We start from the raw sequence: 25,037 nt of genomic DNA on the forward strand, positions 1-25,037 counted from the left end.
CTTTTGTGACACTAGGTTTTCGTTTGCTTAGGTAGTTTGATGCGTTGTAAACAGATTTTCTTGAACATTCTTATTAGTATAAGTGGTTTTCAATTTGGTTATTGAAGTTGATTTATTGAGTTATTAAAAAATGTTTTGCCAAATGATGCGTAACTTTTGATATTGGTAAGTGTGGATGTATACCTTTGAACTGTTCATGGGATGTTTAAAGTTATTTTGATATCCCACTTGATTTCTTGGTTTGTCATAAGAAAAAGTCAAGTTATGGTCCATGAAATACTGGTGCTTCTGTCTTAAAGCTGCAAAAACACATAGTTGTGCTTGTGTATTTTGGAACAAAGCTAAACTGATGACGTTTTAATCTTGATTTGTTTTATTAAATTGTGTAAATGATATACAAGTGATATACATTCTGTTAATGTACCTATTTTGGTCGAATAGATCAGCTTGCAGTTCCTGTCAGCCATTTTGATTCTAATAATAAACCAGTCGTCTTTCTTAATTAGGCTACCTTCTTCAAAGACAGACTACCATAGTCTTGAATAAGTATGTGACCAAGTTAATCATGACAAATGTAGATATAGATACAAGTGCATGTAATGAATTTCATTTAAGCTTTATTTGGTGTTAAAAAATTAGCATTTTTACAATAAAGGTTTAATATTTAGATTAATGGTGAATAGAAATGTGTAGTCATCTGATGGGAAAATTACAGATGACAAGATAGGATGATACAGGTCCATCAGACCAACTACGTATGTTTAAACTGGAGAGCTATATCCGAATTATGTGTCATGCCAGAATAAGAGCCTGTCGCAGGCACCAGTTGTTACTGTCTGTGAGCTGTCAGCTGATACGGAGCACAAATGTTTGGCCTAACACCCATAGGGACCTCTGACTTCTTAAGTGATAGGTCAACCAAGCGTTAACCAGTTGCTTAGGGATTGAAAGATTAGGAAAAAATACTATGTTTATCTTTTGTGTCTTGAATTAAAGAAAAGTTATTTGCAACTTTTTTTGTCTTCTTTTAGGGTGCCTTCCACCATGGCAACAAAGGCGCCAACATTTACACAGCCGCTTCAGAGCGTTGTGGCACTTGAGGGTAGTGCTGCAACGTTCGAAGCTCAAGTTAGTGGTAAGAAAGCCACTCCATTATCCTAATACCGCTTAGTAATGAAGACAGTTTGCAGTTTACCTGAATGTAAATTCATAAGAGCTGTAATATTCCCATGAAAGATCCCAAAGTTTTTGTCCTGTGTGGACATATTCCCTTTGAAAACGCCGAAATCATGTGCTGGTCCCTCTTAAAAAAATTTTTTTACCTGTGTAAAAAAAAAAGTTTTACTTATTCATTTCATTAACCTTCTTGCCAGTTGGTTGCAGAGAGTGAAAATTAGAGAGCATTTAATGGAAACCAATCCAGCTAGTGATTGATAAGGCATTAAATGTTTACATTTTTCAGAAAGACCTTTATATTAGAATTTTTTAACATAATAATAATTGTTTTAAATTACTATTTTGAATTTATATATTAACTAAAAGTTAGTTGTTTTTTTCAACTCCGAGTACAGTATTGTTGCTATAAACCTAAGAAACTAAAAATCACAATACACAATTTTCAATGATCAATTCACAATTTTAATTTAATTGGATCTAATTTTTTATTTACCTGACAAAGCAGAATATATTAATTTTTAATTTTTAACTATTTTTATTTTTAACTTTTTGAACTCATACAATTTTTGTCACCTAGCCATCACTTTTTGACTTTTACACAGTTTTGATGATTAGGTAATAGCCTATAATAAATAAACTGTAACATCCTATAGTAATTTAGTTTCTAAAAATAGTCATTTTTAACCATTATTAATAGTGATAGTTTAAAATGTACTATTTTTAGTAAATAAATATGCTATAATATGCTATAATTGCGTTTTGCCCAAAGTTAAAACCAATTATAATTATATCTTTTAAAAGATAAAGCACTTTAGTTTGCTATAAAGAAGATTTTATGATGAAAAGCATTAGAGCACATGTAAACCCACAGGTTTTCCCACAGGTAATCCAGTTCCAGAGGTGAGCTGGTTTCGTGATGGCCAGGTTCTTACTGCTGCCGCTCTGCCCGGCGCTCAGATCTCATTCAGCGATGGCCGCGCTGCTTTGATGATCCCCGCCGTGACAGCCGCACACAGCGGAAGATTTTCTGTCAGAGCCACCAATGGCGCTGGACAAGCCACTAGCACAGCTGAACTGCTGGTTACAGGTAACTTTTAAACATACTACAGATAACTAATACCGCGTTAAAGGATTGTTGTTGCTGTTTATACTTAAATGAGCGATTTGTGACCTTTAGTAACTATCGTTTCCTTCGAGTTTCCTAACTTACATTTGTTTATAGTCGTTTCGTTAAAATGTCTAACTTACAGTCCAATAATAACGTTACACAAATTGGATATATACATTTAATACAGATATATACATTTTATACAGCTTACATGTTTTATTATTTAATGAATTTCCAAAATGTACTGGTAAACTACGTAGGCTACACGGAAGTTTTACGTTTCTGAATGTAACGTTACCCGCCGAAATACCAGTTAAAATCAGCATTATGTTTACTTTCATTACTGATGGTCTTACAAAATAATGACAGATGATTGAGACGATTACCACTAAAATGATAATATATTTTTAAATGTACTGTCATAATTCCTTCACAGTATAAAACAATAGCTGCATTTTTTGTGTGATGCTGACTGGATTTTTGGCATATTAACTGTTCAGCTCATACAGTAATAGCTGTTAGTTACTTTTATGAATCTTCATATAACAAGGATGCTGTTAAACATAAGAGCTTTTTTTTAATATTACTGTAGTTTAATATCTGTATGCGGCTTAATGTCACAATGAAAATGAAATTAAAACCTTTTTGTGAATATTGTGGTGTATTGTGGTCACAAGGTAGGAGGGCGGGTGCAGGAAGAGATCGCAGCGATTAGAAAATAGCAACTTGCCCAACTTCCAACAATCCAATAAATTCTCGAAGGATGAATTCAAGTCCCGCCCTACCTAGCCATTTCACTCGTATACATTACGACGGGGAAAATAAGACAATCACTACTTCCGATTCATTGTGACTTTTAGTCACAGTCTATATTAAGTGTATAGCGCTGTATTTGTTTGCGTCATAGTATACTTTAAAAACAAACTGTGCTAATTAGCACTGAAAGTGGTTCTTGGCTCGTAATCATAGAGGAACCATTTTAAGTGCCATATAGCACAGATGAAGTACATGTGTAGCACCGGTGTAGAACCATATTGTGCTATGTACTGTAGAACCATATGTGGTGCTATAGTGGTGCTATATGAACCCCATATGGTTCTTCATAGGTGCTATAGCAAAAAAATTTGCTACTTAGCACTGTTTGTTTTTAGAGAAACAAATATTTTTTAAGAATAAGGATTTATATTTAGGCATACTGTGCATATTTTTTTTGTTGCGCCCCTAGACACCATGTCATAGTGAAAGCCATGCATACAAGTTACCATTATATGTGAAACATATAATTCAGGATATGGCGTTTAATTTTACTGGATTGTTTATTTTCAGCTGAAACTGCGCCACCAAACTTTATTCAAAGACTACAAAGTATGACCGTGAGACAAGGAAGCAAAGTGAGACTGGATGTTCGAGTTACAGGAATCCCTACACCTGTGGTGAAGTTTTACAGAGAGGGAGCCGAGATTCAAAGCTCCGCTGACTTTCAGATTGTTCAAGATGGAGACCTTTACAGTTTGTTGATCGCTGAAGCTTTCCCAGAAGATTCAGGAACGTATTCTGTCAACGCTTTCAACAGCAGTGGACGTGCAACCTCAACAGCTGAGTTACTTGTTCAGGGTAAGATTTTTAGCAAAAAACTTTCATGGATATACTTAAAATACAGAGACCATTTAGTCCGAAATTCATTTTATTCAAATTATGTTTTTTCTTCAAAAAAAAAAAAAAAAAAAAAATAGATGCCTCACACTGCATTTTTATTTTTGATCAACAGGGGAAGAGGAAGCCGTACCTGCCAAGAAGTCAAAAACAGTCATTTCAACCTCTCAGATTTCACAGGCCCGTCAGACTAGAGTAGATAAGGTGAGTGTCAATCTCAACATTTACATTTATTCATTTAGCAGACGCTTGTATCCAAACAGACAGATTTCGCAGTTTTTTCACAGTACAGCACAGTATGTATTTTTGCCCCTTTTGAACAATAAGATCATGGCGATTTGTTCTCTCAACAGAGGATGGAGGCTCACTATGAGGCCACAGCTATGATGCAAATGCAAGTAGAGGGAGGATTTGTTGCCCAGCAGCTGGCACATAAGACCCCACCACGTGTGCCCCCTAAACCATCTTCTAAATCCCCCACTTCCCATGTGACTAAAGTGGCAGGTGCCCGCCAACAGTCTCCCTCTCCAGTGAGGCATGTTAGGGGTCCGACGCCCACTGCTGTCAGGTAATATGTCTACAGTTTACAGATTTACAGTTGCGGACATATTTCATATTGTATGCTTTTGTTAAACTTGATTGTAAAGGTTAATATTAACACAATTATTCACTTTTGAAGGATAAAATGTGAAGCTTTGAGGCGAAAGTCTTATAATCTAATGATGAGATTAGTAGCATCAAAGTTTAATTTCAATTACTGAATATACATTAATTTTATTTTTTGACGTGATCTTAGTCAATGTTAAAGTATGTCAAGGTTTTATTGTTTATTGTTGACAACAACATGCTTATCTGTTCCTCAGAGCTGTGTCTCCTTCCACGAGGCTGTCTGTTTCCCCGATCAGACCAGTCAAGTCACCCATAATGACTCGCAAACAAGTTACACAGGCAACGGAGGTCCTGCCTCCATGGAAGCAGGCGGGCTATGTTTCTGAGGCCAGCTACCAGAGCATGATGGCAAGAGCAGCACAAGTCCAGACGACCACTACCCGTGTCCAAGTGGAGCGTTGTGAGGGCGCTGCTGCAGTTCAACAACAAATTGGCATTGTCAAAGAGGTAAAGAATTATCCAAGAAGCAGGCTCGCATTGAATACCGCATGTAAGACTGCATGTTGGGAATAAGAAGATCATCCCAGAGGGGTTCTACTACTTATTTTTTGTTTATTATTTCAATGTATGATTATATCTTGCAACCTAATTCTACTTGCATGTAAAAAGGAGAAGCCTGACATGGATGAGAAACGTGTAGCTGTTGCCACTGTGGTGGCAGCAGTGGACCAACTTCGTAATCGCGAGCCTCACGTTGGCTCTGTAGAGCAACCCAGTGTTGAAACCGGCATACATGCAGTACACGTTACGTCTAAAAATGATCAGGTAGTTTGGTCATTTAGTGCTGTGGTCACCCATTTAAACCTCATGCCCCCATTTTTGTGTGACTCCACAAAGATTTTCTCCAAGATAATGGACAGTCCCATTTCTTTTTAACCCATCACTTCATCCTTACCCACTTTCCAACTATAAGCTTTTTAAAGACGATTTGGTGATTTTCCTTACGTTTTCGTAGATATCACATAAGGAAGTTAAAGAAGAATCAGTCTCAACCGTGATGACTCATAAAATCAATATCGATGTTTCAACTACTAGTAAGAGATCCTTGGAAGTGTTGTCATCAGCTGCAGAGGTAGACTGTTAGAGAATAATGTTTCAGTTATGACCACCGTATACTAACTTAGTTGCATCATAATATAACTACTGTGGCTAATGAAAGCTAAAAAATAAATATTGATTTCCAAGTGATGATTTAAAGAGCCCCTATGACGTTGCAAAAAGAAAATTATTTTGTGTGTTAGGCTAAATGCAATGTGTTTACGTGGTTTATGGTTAAAAAAAAAAACGTTTCTGAAACTGGACGATTTGTACAAATCTCATCGTTTAAAAAGCGTGGTGTGCTCCGATTGGCCAGCTATCTAGTGCGACCTCAGCGCGCAGTTACATCATCACTCCTGACTACTCTCCCTCTCGCTCAATCTTCTGTCAATATTACTGCGCCCGAGGTCGAAGTGCTGCAAAATAAGTGCTCTTCCGCCATACAATATAGTTCTCATTTTTTATCCGCTTAAAAAATTGCCACGTTTTATTTTGTGCCACCATACTTACTCGTGTAACTACTCATGTACAGTCTTTAAATAGGGAAAACATGGAAGTGTTTGGTGGCTTCTAAATTCATCCCTGTTTAGATCCTAAGAAATGAATGGGGGTAGGCTAAATGCTAACACATTCACAACGCGCTGTACAAAGATTAAGCGCACGCATTGAAAAAAGATAGGTATGTATCAATTTGTCTAAGTTGAGGTAAGAACATAGTAAAATATTGAAAAACGATGGTGTTTTCCTTTAACAAGCTTTGGGACCACATCAAGCTCCAATTTGGGCACGATCCTGACACACACTTACACACCAAAAGAAATGTAAAATCATGAAAATAAAAATAGGGGCTCTTTAAAAAATACTGCTTATGTTCTCCTTCCCTTATGGTATAACCATCTAAATTATCAAATTTGTGCATAATTTTTATATTACCCCCCAATTTTATAACAAATCACATCAGGCATGGCTATTGTCGTACACAATCCTGAGAGACATAACAACACCATACCTTCCCTGCTGAATAAACACAGGCTGCCGAAGTTCAGATCATCTGCCTTCCCTTCACTTTCACTTTGTTTTGCAGAGCACCTTCTGTTTTTTTGTTTAAGATCAACATCTGTATTTTTAGACGGAGCTAGATTTGGTCTGTGCAAATATGCATGATAATGATCATGATTGCTCTTACCAGGGTGGTGGAAAAAAGGCAGGGGCCGTGGCCACTGTGCTTGCTGCTGTCGATCACGCACGCGTACGAAAGCCCATGCATGCCGAAGGGGCTCAAATGGAAGAAGATGCTGATGTCACACATCAGGAAATGCTTGCCGCTATGCAACAGGTCACAAGTAAAAAGGAGTTGTTGGTTATTCCCCCTGAAATGCCAGTGTCCACCACTGAGAAAAGTGTACATGTCAGACAGGTTAGAAGAATTTAAGAGAAAACATTATAACGTGAACATTTTGAATATGTTCTCAAATAATCTTTTGTTGATTCGTAATAGATCGAAAGAACAACCGAGGTTAGCTCCAAGGTGGAGACTGGCCTTGCACCTTCCCCAGCTCCACATTTTACAGTATCAAAAGTTACTGTACCAAAACCAGATCATAGCTATGAGGTAAGAACTGGTGATTACAGGCAAGCAGAAATCTATTTAAAATATCTGATATTTTCAGGATGTTCAGTTATATCTTGCTAGGAAGAACATGAACAACTGAACCATACATTTTTTATAATCTAACCCACCTTAAATGGGACTGTAAAAGTTCTATTTAAATTAGATTTTCTGCGTGCCTGAAACACACCTTCTTAAATTTAAAATATATATACAGTGGAGTCTAAAAGTCTGAGATCACTGGGATTTTTATTTACATTGGTAAATAAAGAACATTTATTTACTTGCCACAAAGAAAATGCATTAAATACTTGTTGTTCAATCAAATAAGTTTGTAACATTGACCATGTTAAATTCCTTTACTGGAAGTTCCTTAACCATTTTTTTCAACAGTGTTGTGCAAAAAGCTAAAAACATTATGTCATATTGGGGTAATGTGTATCAAAACATATACCAAATACTAAAATATTTAAAAATGTGAAATGTTACATAAGGATTGACGACAGGCCGTTGAATTATAAGAAAATGACGCACACCCAAGGTGGTAATTCGCGTCATGCCGTAACACCGCAGGTGTGCATTATTTTCAAATAATTGAAACGGCCAGCGTCAATTATTCAGATTATACCACGGTTACCACAAACATTGCTCTGGGGCCTATTTTTAAGACATTTTACAAGTTAGGTGTGCGTTTTACACACCCATTTTTTAACCAATCAGAACAAAGCATTCAACAGCCTGTGGTATAAGGATATGATAATTGATATTTAAATTTAATTCTGTCATCATTTTCTTACTCCTAAGTTTTTACGAACATGTATGCTGAACACAAATTGAGATATTTAAAAAAATGTTAATAACCAAATAAATCTTGGACCCCATTCACTATTTTTTCCAACTATGGAAGTCAATGGTGCCTTAGATCTGTTTGGTTACAAACATTCTTCAAATATCTTTCTTTGTATTTACCAGAACAAAGAAATTTATACAAGTTTGTAACAACCTAAGGGTAAGTAAATGATGACAGGATCTCTTTAAAAGTTAAAAAATTAATAGACATAAAAGAAAATTTTTTACTAGTTCTCTCAGATTTCTAAATCCCACTGTATGTGTTAGACCTACTGTAAATCTGACATCGTATCACTATCCTCTAACATCATTCCACTTTTCCAATCCAGTCTAAAAAAACACCCTCATCTCTTTATACTGTATCAAATCTTCACAATTACACTAAACATTCATTCTTTCCATCAAACTCTCCAATTAAACCATCGAGTAACCGAGTTGTCTGTACAATTGCTAACCAATTAATTTCCCCACCACTCTTCTGAAGCTAAATTCCTTGATTCTTCACCTCTTTTAAATTCCTTGACTCTTCACCTCTGTGTGGCTAAACAAAAGTGATTTTGTTTTGTGATCTTCTTTGGTAACGTTGATCTTCTTGGATTGGTCAGGTTTCAATAGCAGGCTCAGCTATTGCCACACTGCATAAAGAGTTCTCTTCAACAACTGGTGCTCAAAAGATCATCAAGCCTGTCAAGCCGCCAACACATAAGATGCTAGAGACTCGTGTGACCCCAGAACCAACCCCTTCTCCATTTAGAGATGCTGCCGAGAGATATCAGACACATTATGACACCGAGTCATACAGACAGATAGGCGTTTCGTTTACTGGGGAGGAGTGGGAAACGCAGGTTTGTGGTGTGAATCATCACCCGCTCTTCAAGCTAACAATTTTCTTAATATCTTTCTCTTCTGGAGTCTTGTGTGTTGGATAATCTCTTCTTACTTAATATAGGTTTTCACAACGCTAACTATTTTCTTTACAGATCTCAGCTGATGATTCTACCATCCTACTATTCCTGCTTCCTAATCTTTAATATTTTTCATTAAAAATAATAAATTTATTTTTTGATACACAGAAACAACTCTTCCCTTTGTAAACGCGCCTTTCCTCTCTCCTAACAAAGAAAGCACGAACTTCTAGTTGCTTGATGATAACACAAGTTTTTGTTTTCCCACAGGTTGTTGAGACGGCAACAGTCCCCTCTGTTGTCAAAGAACCTGTTGTGCCACCTACCTTGATAGCAGTAAGCATTGTTTCAGTCATATGAAATGTTCATTTTCACATAGTCACTTTAAAGAATTCCTAAATAAAATTTGTTTGTTTTTTACCAGGGTTTAAAGAACGTGACTGTCACTGAGGGAGAGTCTGTGACTTTGGAGTGCCAGATTTCAGGTCAACCCACTCCAGCCATTATGTGGTTCAGAGAGGATTACAGAATCGAGAGCTCCATTGATTTTCAGATCACTTATGAACGCCATTATGCTCGTTTGGTGATTCGCGAAGCTTTTGCTGAAGATAGTGGCCGCTTCACTTGCACTGCTACGAGTGAGGCTGGAACCATCAGCACCTCCTGCTACCTGTTGGTCAAAGGTAAACATTTGCTTAAAATAATTTTGTGTTTTATGAATCCTCATACATTTAGCATTATGGGGTCAAAATAAACAATAGGTTTATCTATGTCGGTACACTTTTAAAATTAATGTGTTAAATTAACACATCTTGGGCTCTATCTTGCACCCAGCGCAATTGACTTTGTCAGTGACGCATGTATCATTCGTATTTTGCCCCGGCACACAGCGGGTTTTTCCCGTCACAGAAGCACCTCGGCAAACTAGGGAATGAACTTGCGCTCCCTGGGTGGTTCAGCGCAAAAAAAGAGGCGTGTTCCGGCGCAAACCATCCCTGATGCTATTTTGCAGTTTCAAAAAACAATTGCGCCACAGACCAGAAAAAAAAAGTTTAAAGTCAATGGCGCGTTGCGCGTTGTTCATTATGCTATTTTAAGGGCGCATGCTTGATCATAATGTATAGCGTGCACAACGCGCATACACTTTGCTTATCTAATCTACACAGATGCAACAGTTATTTTTGCAAATCATAAATTGTTACACTTAAAAATATAATACACGAGATAAGGGGAATCATAGTGGTGAGCATTGTGGTGATAGTTTTTATTTTATTCTCATGCAAATAACGATTAAAATATTTTCATAACTTTGTTGTGTGGCTGTATTACGTTTATTTTATGTAAATAATAATTAAAATGTTTTCATAAGAAACCTTAATGTATATGAACTTGATTTGTAAGAGTACTTTGGGGTTGGACCTTGCTTGCGTTTCTTGGGTCCGATTTCAAAGCCCCCAAACCCTTTCAGCGGTGAGGGTGGACGCAGCGATGTCCTCTGCTGGCGTCTGTGTAGAGGCAGATCCACCTCCCGTTTCACGGCGTGCCCGATTTATGCTGGCGCAACGATGGGGATGCCAGCTGATGAGACAATTGTGGCTATTTCCTCTCACGCCTGTTTAACCTACGCTGATTTGGGCGGGTTTCTCCTATCCCCATACAAAACAACTTCTCTGTCTTTGACTGCTCTTACAAGAACGTCGGTCTTGTAAGAACTTGCGCCCTTGCGTTTAAAGGGAATGTTGGATAGCGTTCTGATTGGTTTATTTGACGTTACGCCCAAACCACACCTATGAATAATGAACCGACTTCAGACCAACCTCTTATTGATTTGCGCCCGCACAAGAGTTATTTCTCACGCCAGGAAAATAGCAACAGCGCCCAAGATCCGCCCACAAACTCACTTGCGCGTTGCGCTTCGCACTTGCGTTTCAGATCGTTAAAATAGGGCCCCTTGTGTCTAGTGAAAGAATTAGTCCATTTTCTTAAAATTTCTTAAAATAATTTACTCACAACCATGTCATCCAAAATGTTGATGTCTTTCTTTGTTCAGTTGAGAAGAAATTATGTTTTTTGAGGAAAATATTCCAGGATTTTTATCATTTTAATGGACCCCAACACTTAACAGTTTTAATGCAGTTTAAAATTGCAGTCAAAGGACTCTAAAAGATCCCAAACAAGGCATAAGGGTCTTATCCAGCAAAACGAAAAATAAAAAAATGTGCACTTTTAAACCACAACTTCTCTTCTTCCTTTTGTCGTGTGACGCCCCAGCGCGACCTCACGTAAAACGTCATCACGCCAAGAGGTCACTGATGACGTATGCGAAACTACGCACCAGTGTACAAGTGTGGAGAAAGTGGGCCGTTCGACGTTGTTGTATGTCGAATAATACTAATTAATGTCGTTGTGTCAGTTTATTGTTTAAAATGGTCCACAAATGTGCGTTTCACATGTGTAACACGTGACCTTTCTACATCATTACGCAATTACGTGAGGTCGCGCTGGCACGTCACACAGCCGGAGAAAGTTGTGGTTTAAAAGTGTATATTTAAATTTTTCTTGCCAAAAATGACAATCGTTTCGCTAGATAAGACCTTTATGCCTCGTTTGGGATCATTTAGGGTCCTTGACTGCAATTTTAAACTGATTTAAGTTTTGGGGTCCATTAAAGTCCATTAAAATGAGAAAAATCCTGGAATTTTTTCCTCAAAAAACATAATTTCTTCTCGACTGAACAAAGAAAGACATCAACATTTTGGATGACACAGTGGTGAGTAAGTTATTTGGATTTTTTTAAGAAAATTGACTAATCCTTTAAGGACAACACATCTAATGTGTTGTTCTTAACTTAACACAATTTTTTGTGTTATTTTTGGAATAACACACTTTGTGTTGTTTTAACACATCTTGTGTTGTCCATTTCATTTATTTGAACTCAAAACCAACATGAAATGACACGTATGTGTTAAAATAACACATAATATGTTAAATAGTTTTACACAAAACAGTGTGTTAAAATGAACACATCCTTTCTTAGAAAAAATTTGTGCATCTGTTGCTTAAAACATAATGAAACACTGGAGTCATTTGTGACCCTGGACCCCAAAACCAGTCATAAGTAGCACTGGTATATATGTAGCAATAGCCCAAAAATACATTGTATGGGTAAATTATTTTTTGAGTTTGAAAAATCATTAGGATATTAATGAAAGATTAAGTTTCATGAAGATATTTAAGGACTTCAGTTGAACCACCTTAAAAGGCGTTTTTTTAATATATTGATTTTTTTTACAAATATTGTACAATACAAACCCAACAAACCATACATCAATGGAAATCATATTTATTCCGCTTTCAGATGATGCATAAATCTCAATTACAAAAAATTTACCCTTATGACTGGTTTTGAGGTCCCATGGTCTCATTTGTTTTTGTTAAATACATAAATATATATATAAGCATTATGTACAGTATTCACGTTTCCCATTTTCCCCACTATACAGTGTCTGAGGAGATTGAGAGCAGAGAGGAGATTACTGTCCAAGAGAAAAAGTAAGTCCAAGGCCAAAGAGTCATTGACCCTAACCATTATAAAGTAGTGCCAAAAGGAAACATACTTTAACAATTGTTTTTCTTTTAAAACAAGGATTGTCGTTGAAGCCAAAGAGGAGGCTGCAGCTGAAGTAAGCGCCGTCTCAGTAGAGACTGGACCAGGTGAAGCTCCTTTCTTTGTGAGGAAACCAGTGGTTCAGAAACTGGTTGAGGGTGGTAGTGTTGTCTTCGACTGCCAGATCGGAGGCACCCCCAAACCTCATGTTTACTGGAAAAAGAGTGGCGTTCCACTCACTACTGGATACAGGTATAGGTTTTGAGCAAATACAGTTCTATTACTTTCTTACATAAAATGAAAAATATTGTCTGTACAAAGCAAAATAATAAATCCATACTTTCCTTGTAATTTAACAGATATAGAGTTAGCTATGACAAGGATACAGGGGAATGCAAGTTGGTGATTTCTATGACATTTGCTGATGATGCTGGAGAGTACACCATCTTTGCCAGGAACCAACATGGAGAGGCATCAGCTACCACAAGCCTCCTCGAAGAAGGTTTGTTTTGATTCTACCAAACCTTAGCTCACATAACCCACACTGTTTCTGCTTATCTCATGATAATCTTAAGTACCTATAGAGTAGTATTACATCCTTCATATCTCAGAAGAGTCTTTAGTTTGATCAGATTTATAAAAGACAGATCAGCTCTAACGATAGTTTCCAGAAAAACACAAGATCCTTGAGGCGTACCATGGGAGGAGCGAATCACAAGCAAGCAACACACACACACAAAACATTATCCATTATCTCTGGATAACTTAAGATTAACTACATGTTTATGTTGTTTACATTATATGCACTTAAGTGGCAGAGTTTTTTTTTTGTTGCCAGCCAATGCTAGCATTTTTCATGATTTTCACAAAAGTTTAATGCCTTCCAGAAAATGTTCTTCTTAAAATATATAAACATACAATATATCAAATGAAAGAACGTACCCTATGCATTCAAAACCTTCATTAGTTCTCTTCTTATCACCTCTCAAATAAGGGTAGGTTTCTTCAAAAACACTAAATTTTGAGATAATTTACTTTTTGTGAAGGACTTTTGATAGAGATCAGATGCAGAGCGATTCTCAAAACATACACGGACATACAGCTTTTTGGCCTAGGGCAGTACTTCCAGGTTTTATAAGTTGCGGAAGAGCACCACCTGATGGATAATAGCAGTATTGTGGAAAGCCGGAAATACTCGTCATTGGCAGGGAAGCATTTTCTCTTGATTGACGAGTTAACCTTGTCAATGGCAGGGAAAGAGTTAAAGTGCCCATATAAGGACTTCCACTGTACTTTCTACACTAAAATTGCCCATAAAAAATAAAGCATGATTGTTACGTATGAATCTTTCATATTCGACAAAAACTTTCTGAAACACTGGGGAAGTGCATTCAGCACAGAAATACTCTACAAATACGCCTTTTGACACTTTTTTTTGGCTTTGTTTAGCATGAGGAATCTCAATCCAAAAATATTTGATGAATAATTAAAGATGTTGTAATGTGCTTTCACACAAAGCCATGATTATTTATTCAATGAATAAAAGTATACAACAAAAGGTGGTTAGCAAAAAAGTACTATTACTTTTTGTATAAAGTGTATTTTTTTATTGTTTTAGTAACAACTATTATATTATGCCTTTACAGAGGAATTTGAAGCCTATATGAAAACACAGGAAGTGACGTATATAACAGAAGTGACAGCAATGGTACAGGAACCCAGAGTGGCAGATGTGCCCCCTGTACATGTAAGCGAATATGAAAAAGAGATCGTGCAGCGAAGGATGGCTCAACAAGCACAAATGATGCAGACCTTTATCACAGAAACGGTATGAACATAAATATGTGACCCTGGACCCAAAACCAATCGCACAGGTATATTTGTAGCAATAGCCAACAACACCTTGTATGGGTCAAAATTATTATTTTATTTATTCCAAAAATCATTAGTATAGTAAGTAAAGATCATGCTCCACGAAGATATTTTGTACATTTCCTACCGTAAATATCACATATTTATTAATCAGTAGAAATATGTTTTGCTGAGGACTCAACTTTAAAGTTGATTTTCTCAATATTACGATTTTTTTGCACCCTCAGATTTCAGATTTTCAAATAGTTGTATCTCGACCTCTAACAAACCACACATCAATGAAAAGCTTATTTATTCAACTTTCAGATTAGGTATACACCTTAATAAAAAAATGGCTGGTTTTGTGGCTTATGGCTGGTTTTGTGGTCCAGGGTCACATATGTGAAAATAAATAATGTTGCTATGCTATTTTTATAATTGTATGCTCAATTCCTGTGTTAAGAAATGGCACAAATTTGATTAATAAAACGTTAAAGTGCCCATCTTATGACTGCTTTTCCACAAGTTATATAGGTGTATGAGTTCCATAAAGCATGTTTCAAAAGTTGTTTGCTCGAAATAGCTTGTAGGAAAAGATTGTTACCCATCTCTAGTAGCCTCTGTTTCAGGGCAGTTTAGATTGTGCCGTTTTGAGCTAGTCTTACATATTTATGAGCTGCTGCTCCTTTGATCACGCCCCACTACTAACGTCATGTGCCCGTGCGCATGCTCAGTGGTCTCGTGAGCAGTACAGACCATACTGTGTTATTATTTTATATATTATTATTATTATTAACGGTTTATGTTGCCAACAGACAAATCATGCAGAAAAGTATCACTAATAAGTACACTACAGGAGAAGAAACTCATGACACACAATGATTCCAGAGTAAATTGTGATGTTACGCTAGCAGTCACAACAATAAACTCGTTTTCCCTGGACAATGCTAACATATTTCCATTATAAAACATTTTCAAACGCATTATTTTCGCAAATTACATAAATTAAGACCCGGCGGGGGATGTATACTGCTTGTGGACCGCGTGCTAATTGCTAGAAGCTAGCGGGAGGTCCGGACCGTTCGGGGGTTAGCCTCGTCAGAAAAGCCGGGGCGGTAAGGCCCGGTCTCGGTGTGTCAAACTCATCATGACACACAAAGATTCCAGCGTAAATTGTGATGTAGCAGTCTCAACAATACACTCGTTTTCCCTGGACAATACTAACATATTCCCGTTATAAACATTTTCAAACGCATTATTTTCGCAAATTACAGAAATTAAGACCCGGCGGGGGATGTATACTGCTTGTGGACCGCGTGCTAATTGCTAGAAGCTAGCGGGAGGTCCGGACCGTGTATATATCTATGCGGACCGTAAAGTTATTAGAGGCTCGACTCGTCAGAAAAGCCGGGGCGTACGGTCTCGGTTAGTTTGGCAAAAAGCTTTTAGCTCTAGCATCATAAATGTAGTATTTTGTGACAGAAGATGACAACATACAAAATATAACGTGACTTAACGTACCTTTTGTGATGATACAACGCGATCGCGAATCGAATCCAGTCTGTTTCAGATGTGTGAATGATCCATGAAAGTCCAATAAAATACATCCAATTACCATGTTTGTCCACAAATGCGTATAATCCGTGAAATATAGATACATAGTCTGTTGTTTACATCGGATTTCGCATGAAGGTCTTATCGCCTACAATCTGAGGACTGTTTGCGTCGTAACACACTGTATATAAGATTACTCCGGGTTCCAATAATCACGCGTTAAAACTTTGTTTTTAAAAGTAGGCGGGAGTATAATCCATAATATCCAAATAGCGCTGTTATTTCCGTGAGACATGATAACAGCACAGAGGGTCTCATTCAAGTGACTGCTCTATGCTCTCTAGCTACCTGGTGGGTGGAGACCTGCGAGTGGGGTGGTGGGCGGGAAAATTCAAACTGAATGTGACGAAACTTTTTGTTACGTCACAACGGAGCTGAGTTTTAACTCGCGCAATCTGAGACTCAAGGCAGAGGACATTCAGAAACCTGTATCTCACTCAAAACGGCATGGATGGATTTTTTTCCAAGTTTGTATGCGTGTGGGAGCATCAGAGACACAAAATAACACCCCAAAACCCAGAAAAAGTGAGTTTTTCATAATACGGGCACTTTAAACCAGAAATGCATTTTTTATTTCAGGAATTCCAAATATCGGCAATTGAGCGAAAAATAATCCAAGAGATTGAAATCCGCATCCTGAAAATTACTTACCAAGAGCTGGTTATTGAGGATGGAGAGGAGATGATCATGAATATTGCTGAGCATGAGGCTGTCACATCCTCATTTAGTACTCCGGTCAAAAGCTACAGAATTCTGGAAGGAATGGGTGTTACTTTCCACTGCAAGATGGATGGAAAGCCATTACCAAAGGTAATGAATTCTAACTCTATTGAAGGGCAGTACCCCTACAGAAATATCTAAACATAGTTTGTTGCCTTAGCTGCATGTTTAAGCAATTATACATGGTTTGTGTTAAACAGATTGCCTGGTATAAAGATGGCATACGCATTAGGCATGGAGGCCGCTATCAGATGGAGGTTCTGCAGGATGGTAGAGCTAGTCTGCGCCTTCCTGTGGTGCTGCCAGAAGATCAGGGAATTTATACCGCATTTGCCAGCAATATGAAGGGCAATGCTGTCAGTTCTGGAAAACTCTACATTGAATCCACTGCAGGTGCTCACTTTCCTCAGGCTGAAGCTGTGAGGAGAATCCAGTGAGTATAAGCTAGGATATCGTAAATATATAATTCATGTTAAGATTTTTGGGGGGTATTTTACATTTGCATATCTAATGTTTCAGGTCTGCATCTCCAATGTCTGCTCGGTCTGCTAGCTACTCACCTGGGCGGTCACCAGCTCGATCTGTTAGCCGCTCTCCTGCTCGTAGACTTGATGACACAGATGAGTCCCAACTTGAAAGGCTATATAAGCCTGTGTTTGTACAGAAGCCATCATCATTTAGGTGTTGTGAAGGACAAACTGCAAGGTTCGATTTGAAGGTGGTTGGAAGACCCATGCCCGACACCTTTTGGTTCCACAATGGTAAGTTGTTTTAAAGTTATTGCTCCTTTTTTATTTATTTATTTATTTATTTATTTGCTTGCTTGTTTAAAATATAATAGAAACTTTTTTACCCTAAACCTTAATCTTTACTATAGGACAACAAGTGGTCAATGACTACACCCACAAGATTGTGATAAAGGAGGATGGAACTCAGTCGATGATTGTGGTTCCTGCCATGCCTCATGACTCTGGAGAGTGGACCGTTGTTGCTCAGAACAGAGCTGGAAAGACAACCGTTTCTATGACTCTCACCGTTGAAGGTAATTTGTTGTTCTAGTAAGCCATGTTAGATCTACACTTGTGTAATATGCTTTGTTGACTGGTGTCTTATGTGTTACAGCAAAGGAAAATTTGGTCCGACCTCAGTTCATAGAAAAGCTAAGGAACCTCAGTGTTAAGGAAGGAAGTTTAGTCGAGTTGGCGGTTAAAGCCATTGGAAACCCTCTCCCTGACATTGTCTGGCTGAAAAACAGTGATATCATCTCTCCTCATAAATACCCTAACATCAGGTAAATCATTTGCCCTTAAAACCAAAGCTTTTGTTTTATTTTCAGGGCTGTACATTTACTTTTTTTTTCTTTAAAAATATTTTTTTTTAGTAAAAAGCTGAAATAATTACATTTTTGTGAAGGAATTTTGTTAGAGATCAGATTCAGAATGATTATCAAAACATACACAGAGTTTAAAATTAGTAAATAACGTTTTAGCTTCCGTTTTTTTTCATAAATTAGGTAAGTGGATAATCTAGTGGATAATTGCGGTATTACAGATCAACCTAAAAATTAATCTGGAACACATTTTTTATGCAAATGTTTTCTCTTAATTGACGAGATAAGTCTTCAATGGCGGTGAAAGAGTTAAACAGGCAGGTGAAAGTAAAATGTATTTTATTCATCACACAGGCCAGTTTTTCAAATCACTAATCGTACAGCTATATAGTCTGTTTTGTAATATTTATCTATGGTTAATGTTATAATTCTTATTTCAGAATTGAGGGTGCCAAGGGACAGGCACATTTTAAGATTCCTCAGTCCTCCGGCTCTGATAGTGCATGGTACACAGCCACAGCCATAAACAAGGCTGGCAGAGACACCACTCGCTGCAGGGTCAATGTGGAAGTAGAGTACACCCAACCCGAACCAGAAAGAAAACTCATCATTACTAAAGGAACATATAAAGCCAAGGAAATTGCTGCACCGGAGATTGAACCCCTCCATCTTCGCTATGGTCAGGAACAATGGGAAGAAGGTGATCTTTATGACAAGGAGAAGCAACAGAAGCCACACTTTAAAAAGAAGCTTACCTCAGTCAGAATGAAGCGAGTTGGACCAGCACACTTTGAGTGTAGATTGACCCCTATTGGTGACCCAAACATGGTCGTTGAGTGGCTGCATGATGGCAAGCCCCTGGAAGCTGCTAACAGACTGCGCATGATCAATGAGTTTGGCTATTGTAGTCTTGACTATGAAGCTGCTTATTCCAGGGACAGTGGTATCATTACCTGCAGAGCCACCAACAAGTTTGGTATCGATCAGACCTCTGCAACCCTGATTGTGAAGGATGAGAAGAGTCTTGTGGAGGAGAGCCAGCTGCCAGAAGGTAGAAAGGTTCACAGAATAGATGAAATGGAAAGAATTGCTCATGAAGGTGCACCCTCGGGAGTTTCAATGGATGATGTGACTGAAAAGACCAAGCCAGATATTGTCTTACTCCCAGAACCCATAAGAGTATATGAGGGGGAAACAGCCAAATATCGTTGCAGAGTGACCGGTTACCCTACTCCCAAAGTCAACTGGTACCTCAATGGACAGCTTATTCGTAAGAGCAAAAGATTCAGACTACTATTTGATGGCATTCACTACCTGGAAATCACTGATTGTAAGTCATATGATTCTGGAGATGTCAAAGTATTGGCTGAGAACCCAGAGGGTACAGCTGAGCATACTGTAAAGCTGGAGATCCAACAGAAGGAAGATTTTAGGACAATCTTGCGTCGTGCTCCTGAAATGAAGGCACCGGAGGCACATGAAGCTGGCAGAGTGTCCTTTGATGTTGTGAAGGTGGATAAACCCACAGAGACTTCACAAACAAAAGAGGTTGTCAGGCTAAAGAGGGCAGAGAGAGTTGTCCATGAAAAATCTACAGAGGAGACAGAAGAGCTGCGCAGCAAATTTAAACGCAGGACTGAAGAGGGCTATTATGAAGCCATATCCTCGGTTGAGATGAAGTCTCGCAGGAAGGACGAGTCTTATGAAGGAATGTTAAAGAAGAGAAAAGAGGAGCTTCTGCACTGGACCAAAGAGGTTTCTGAGATTGAAAAGAGAAAGGAGGAGGAAGAACGCAAACTTACCATTCCTACAATCAGACCTGAGAAAATAGCTTTTTCTCCTAGTATGGAGGCTCCGAAGATCTTGGAAAGAATTCAGAGCCAGACAGTTGCACTGTCTGAAGAAGTGCGTTTCCGTTGTAGGGTTGTTGGTAAGCCTGATCCAGAGTGCCAATGGTTCAAAAATGGAATTTTACTGGAGAAGACGGATCGTATTTACTGGTTTTGGCCTGAGGACCATGTCTGTGAGTTAGTGATCAAAGATGTCTCAGCTGAGGACTCTGCTAGTATTATGGTCAAAGCTATGAACGTTGTTGGTGAGGCATCAAGCCATGCCTTCTTACTGGTTCAAGGTATGTGTTGTATGTTCATATTCTCAGTATCATGGTTTATATAATTTCTAAGTTAGGTTTTCTAATAAATTCTCTGTTTTTTACAGCCAAACAAGTTTTATCTTTTACTCAAACGCTGGAGGATGTCCATGCAAAAGAGAAAGACACAATGATGACCTTTGAGTGTGAGACAAACGAACCATTTGTCAAGGTCAAATGGTTGAAGAACAATGCTGAAATTTTCTCTGGAGATAAATATAGGATGCACTCGGACAGAAAAGTGCATTTCCTTTCTGTGCTGACAATCGGCATGGACGATGAAGCGGATTACACGTGTGCAATAGCTGACGATGACCACATAAGCACCACCGCCAAACTTCATGTTGAAGGTAGGCATAAATGGTTAACTATATATTTCCCTGTTTCTTCACAAAATTTTTAAATTAGCATTGGGTTTTTGCTCATATGTGCCATGTGAATTGTTATACAGCTGCACCACTGGAAATTGTTACACATTTGGAGAGCATTGAAGTGCCTGAGACATACGCCGGAGAGTTTGAGTGCGAACTGTCCCGCGAAGATGCTGAGGGTACATGGTACTTTGAGAACAAAGTAATTACCCCAAGCTTAAAATATGTTGTGTCATCCCGTCGTGGCCGACACAGTCTATCGGTAAGAGATGTCAAGAAGGAGGACCAGGGAAAATATACTTTCAAAGTGGGTGATCTGACAACGAGTGCCACACTAAAGATGCAATGTAAGTAGAATTCGAAAATAATTATATATCATCGTACAAATTAACTTTTAAGTCATTTGAATGTATTTGTTTACTGGAAAAGTTCATTATAATGAGTCTCCTCTTTCTTTTTCAGTGCGTCCAGTAACTCTGATGCAAGGGCTCTCTGACTTGACGGTTTGCGAGGGTGATATAGCCCAAATGGAGGTGCGATTCTCACAGGAAAACGTGGAAGGAAGTTGGATGAAAAATAGCCAGCCTCTTTCTGCCTCTGACAGAGTTCACATTGTCATCGACAAACTTGTCCACAAAGTTCTGATTGAAAATGTCAACAGGGACGATGCTGGAATATATTCGTTTAGTGTTCCGGCTCAGTATATTACTACAAGTGGAAAACTGACTGTTCAGAGTAAGATGGTTTTTGATAGTAATGCATGAAGATTTTAAAAATCTTCCAATATGATGATACAGATAATTGTTCTTGTTATGTTCACAGCAATCGAAATTGTAAATCCTCTTAAGGATGTCCACACCATTGAGGGTACAAAGGCGGTGCTAGAGGCTAAAATCTCTGCCCCTGATGTTAGCTCTGTGAAATGGTACCAGAATGACAAGCTTATCGTACCTAGTGAGAGAGTCCAGATGGTTGCCAAAGGGTCCAAGCAGAGGCTGGTTTTTAGCAGGTCATTTGCTTCTGATGAAGGACACTATAGGCTGGCAGTTGGCAAAGTGGAAACATCTTGCAACCTGTCTGTTGAGAGTAAGTAGTAATTTTATGTCTGATAAGAGAAATACTTTTGTGTTTCTATTGTTAACTAACATGTCTACGTCCCACAGCGGTCGACATCGTCAAGCATATGCAGGACTGTGTATGCACAGAAACTCAGAATGTTACTTTTGAAGTGGAATTAACCCACAGTGGAATAGATGCTTATTGGACCTTCAAGAATCAGCCTTTGAAGGCTGGACCCCAACACAAAATGGTGTCCAAAGGGAAGCACTATAGCTTAACCATCATTAATGCCATGAAGGATGAAGAGGGCCAGTATGAATTTGCAGCGGGTGAAAAGACGTCCAGTGCAAAACTTACTGTGTCAGGTATGATAATATTTTTCTTTTCTCAAACCATCATGTGCAAACTACACAGATACCAACTCATGGTTATGATCTTCTTTTTTAACAGGAGGCGCCATAAACAGGCCACTTTGTGATGTGACTGTTGCAGAATCACAAACTGCTGTGATGGAGTGTGAAGTTGCTAATCCCGATTCTGAGGGCAGGTGGCTTAAAGATGGCCACTCCGTTCTCTTTAGTGAAAATGTTAAAAGTGAGGATAAAGGTGCGGTGCGCCGGCTTATCTTTGTGAGCACAAGACCACAAGATATTGGAGAGTACACTTATCAAGTGGCAAACTCCAAAACATCTGCCAACCTTAGGGTTGAAGGTACGTTTACTGTTTTTAGCATAATGGTCAGTGATCAGTTAATACTGTAAAATTAACCAGTTTTCAAAATTTTTCCTTTACACATAACTCATTACAAATGTCTCTTTTCAATAGCTGTGAAGATTAAGAAGACGTTGAAAAACCAAACAGTTACTGAAACACAAGAGGCAGTATTTAGTCTTGAACTCACCCATTTAGATGTCAAAGGATCCCAGTGGATCAAGAATGGTGTAGAAATTGTTCCCAGTGATAAATATGAGATAACCGTAGAGGGTGTTGTGCACACCCTGAAGATCAAGGACTGCAACACCCAAGATGAATCAGTCTATGGATTTAAACTTGGAAAGCTGACTGCAAATGCTAGACTTAATGTTGAAAGTAAGTTATATGTTTTGCTTAACAAAAAAAAAAAATGCTTTAAATAAAGATGTTTGATCCTATTTCTGACTATACATAGCAATCTCTTGACTTATATGATTTTTTTGCAGGTATTAAGATTGTGAAGAGACCAAAAGATGTGACCTCCCTGCTGAATACAACAGCCTCATTTGAACTGAGTTTATCCCATGATGGCATACCGGTTAAATGGATGTTCAAAAACCAAGAGCTCAAACCAAGTGCCAATATTCAAATTTTGTCAGAAAGGAAAGCGCACAAGTTGGTCATTCAGAATGTTGAAGAAGCCGATGCTGGAGAATACACAGCTGTTGTTGGACATTTGCAGTGCAGTGCATATTTACATGTTGAATGTGAGTACAAATTTAAAGCTCTCATAAACATACTGTATGTATTGTAACATTTGTCATGAAGAATAGTAGACCTTAAGCGAAACATACAATCACTAAATCCACAATAACTGTTCTAGCTTTGAGAGTCACTAAGCCCCTGAAGGACCTTGAGATTCCCGAGACCCATGTGGCCACATTCGAGTGTGAAGTTTCACATTTCAATGTCCCATCCACCTGGCTGAAAAATGGGGTTGAGATTGAGATGAGCGAGAAGTTCAGGATTGTGGTGCAGGGCAAACTGCATCAGCTGAAGATCATGAACACCAGCCGAGATGACTCTGCAGAATACACATTTGTGTGTGGAAATGACAGAGTTTCTGCCACGCTGACAGTTAACCGTAAGTTCTGTTTTTTCCAGTTTTTTCTGGTACCAAACTGCTCACAAGACATTTTACGTAACAAATCCAATGTTTTTCTTCCTTAGCTCTCCTTATCACATCTATGCTCAAAGACCTGAATGCACAGGAGAAAGACACAATCACATTTGAGGTGACCGTTAACTATGAAGGCATCACCTACAAATGGCTGAAGAATGGCATAGAAATCCGATCCAGCGACAGATGCCAAACTCGGACTAAACAGTTAAGTCACTCTCTAACTATCCGCAACGTACACTTTGGGGATGTGGGAGAGTACACGTTTGTGGCCGGATCTGCTGCAACATCAGCCAAGCTATTTGTTGAAGGTAAAATTTGCTTCACTTTCAAATGACTCTTTTTAAATATTCTTTGTTGTTTGATTCTAATTAAGTTGTTTTCTCTTATAAAACATTTAAGCTCGTGTTATTGAGTTCACTAAGCATATCAAAGACATAAAAGTTACTGAGAAGAAGAAGGCTGTTTTCGAATGTGAGCTGTCCGAGCCCAACGTCATAGTAACATGGATGAAAGACGGTCAGGAACTTGAATTATCTGAAAGGTATTCTGCACATTTATTAATTTTTTCTTATTCGTAACCAATTTTGCATTTGATGTTACCTTTGGACACTCTACAGCTCAGTGTCCTGATAGATAATATCTCTCCCCCATAGGCACAAAGTCACCACAGAAAAACATATGCATCGTCTGATGATCCAAACCGTTCGCATGTCAGATGCTGGTGAATACTCTGTGGTAGCTGGTGCAAGCATTTCAAAGGCCAACCTTACAGTTGAGGGGAAGGATGTGCGTATTAGTGAACCTGCACAGAAGACAATCACTGTAAGTCCCAGCTGGCTTTATAATTCACATCATCACTATTTTCTTAGTACATGCTAATCAAAAACAGTGGTTATCTCATGAATAACGCATGCAATGGTGTTTGCATTTTATTGTAGGTGCTTGAGAAACAAAGAGCAACATTTGAGTTTGAGGTCAGTGAGGAAGACATCGAGGGTCGTTGGCTGAGAAACGGAGTTGAGATACAGTTTTCTCTCGAGCCACGTTTCAACTATGCGACTATTAGAAAAGTTCATCGCCTGACAATCACAGAGAGCTACAGGAGCGATGCGGGACCATACACATTTATTGCTGGAAAGAACAGAAGTGTGGTGAACCTGATTGTCAACAGTGAGTATGATCTCTAGTAAACACTGTTAAGATGTTTAAGCATTGACCCTCATATCATTAAATCTGCACTTTGCATGCACCAGTAAGGATGCACCGATACATAATCGGTAACGGTAGAGAGATGGGCATAAATACATTAAAATATAATACAAATACAAAATATTCTGTGAAAAAAATTTTGAATGCAAAATACTGTGTGGAAATGTATTTGAATACAAAATACTTTGTGGAAATGTATTCGAATACAAAATACATATAAAATATAATACATATAAAATTGACC

General features: G+C 38.3%; 1 protein-coding gene across 9 annotated transcripts in view; it reads left to right on the forward strand.

Annotated features, from left to right (window-relative positions):
- The window catches only part of ttn.2 (titin, tandem duplicate 2), a 174,128-nt gene that overhangs the window by 582 nt on the left and 148,509 nt on the right, over window positions 1–25,037 (forward strand). For 6 of the 9 annotated variants that reach the window (XM_065252143.1, XM_065252149.1, XM_065252147.1 and 3 more), the window contains exons 2-35: window positions 1,032–1,135; window positions 2,060–2,263; window positions 3,611–3,898; window positions 4,053–4,141; window positions 4,291–4,505; window positions 4,801–5,053; window positions 6,834–7,061; window positions 7,143–7,256; window positions 8,708–8,947; window positions 9,278–9,343; window positions 9,432–9,690; window positions 12,511–12,559; window positions 12,654–12,866; window positions 12,974–13,116; window positions 14,261–14,442; window positions 16,659–16,889; window positions 17,000–17,232; window positions 17,319–17,560; window positions 17,677–17,841; window positions 17,922–18,090; window positions 18,570–20,260; window positions 20,347–20,628; window positions 20,730–20,996; window positions 21,112–21,384; window positions 21,472–21,735; window positions 21,813–22,073; window positions 22,159–22,419; window positions 22,534–22,797; window positions 22,908–23,168; window positions 23,285–23,545; window positions 23,632–23,892; window positions 23,984–24,125; window positions 24,238–24,406; window positions 24,523–24,754. In XM_065252143.1, the coding sequence (XP_065108215.1) occupies window positions 1,045–1,135; window positions 2,060–2,263; window positions 3,611–3,898; window positions 4,053–4,141; window positions 4,291–4,505; window positions 4,801–5,053; window positions 6,834–7,061; window positions 7,143–7,256; window positions 8,708–8,947; window positions 9,278–9,343; window positions 9,432–9,690; window positions 12,511–12,559; window positions 12,654–12,866; window positions 12,974–13,116; window positions 14,261–14,442; window positions 16,659–16,889; window positions 17,000–17,232; window positions 17,319–17,560; window positions 17,677–17,841; window positions 17,922–18,090; window positions 18,570–20,260; window positions 20,347–20,628; window positions 20,730–20,996; window positions 21,112–21,384; window positions 21,472–21,735; window positions 21,813–22,073; window positions 22,159–22,419; window positions 22,534–22,797; window positions 22,908–23,168; window positions 23,285–23,545; window positions 23,632–23,892; window positions 23,984–24,125; window positions 24,238–24,406; window positions 24,523–24,754 (8,563 nt within the window). In that variant the 5' untranslated portion in view covers window positions 1,032–1,044. Of the gene's footprint in view, window positions 1–1,031; window positions 1,136–2,059; window positions 2,264–3,610; window positions 3,899–4,052; window positions 4,142–4,290; window positions 4,506–4,800; window positions 5,054–5,215; window positions 5,372–5,561; window positions 5,679–6,833; window positions 7,062–7,142; window positions 7,257–8,707; window positions 8,948–9,277; window positions 9,344–9,431; window positions 9,691–12,510; window positions 12,560–12,653; window positions 12,867–12,973; window positions 13,117–14,260; window positions 14,443–16,658; window positions 16,890–16,999; window positions 17,233–17,318; window positions 17,561–17,676; window positions 17,842–17,921; window positions 18,091–18,569; window positions 20,261–20,346; window positions 20,629–20,729; window positions 20,997–21,111; window positions 21,385–21,471; window positions 21,736–21,812; window positions 22,074–22,158; window positions 22,420–22,533; window positions 22,798–22,907; window positions 23,169–23,284; window positions 23,546–23,631; window positions 23,893–23,983; window positions 24,126–24,237; window positions 24,407–24,522; window positions 24,755–25,037 lie in introns of all 9 variants that reach the window. The other 3 variants (XM_065252146.1, XM_065252151.1, XM_073812031.1) reach the window with 2 other exon arrangements.

This window comes from Paramisgurnus dabryanus, chromosome 15 (assembly GCF_030506205.2).
Source record: "Paramisgurnus dabryanus chromosome 15, PD_genome_1.1, whole genome shotgun sequence".
NCBI lineage: Eukaryota > Metazoa > Chordata > Actinopteri > Cypriniformes > Cobitidae > Paramisgurnus > Paramisgurnus dabryanus.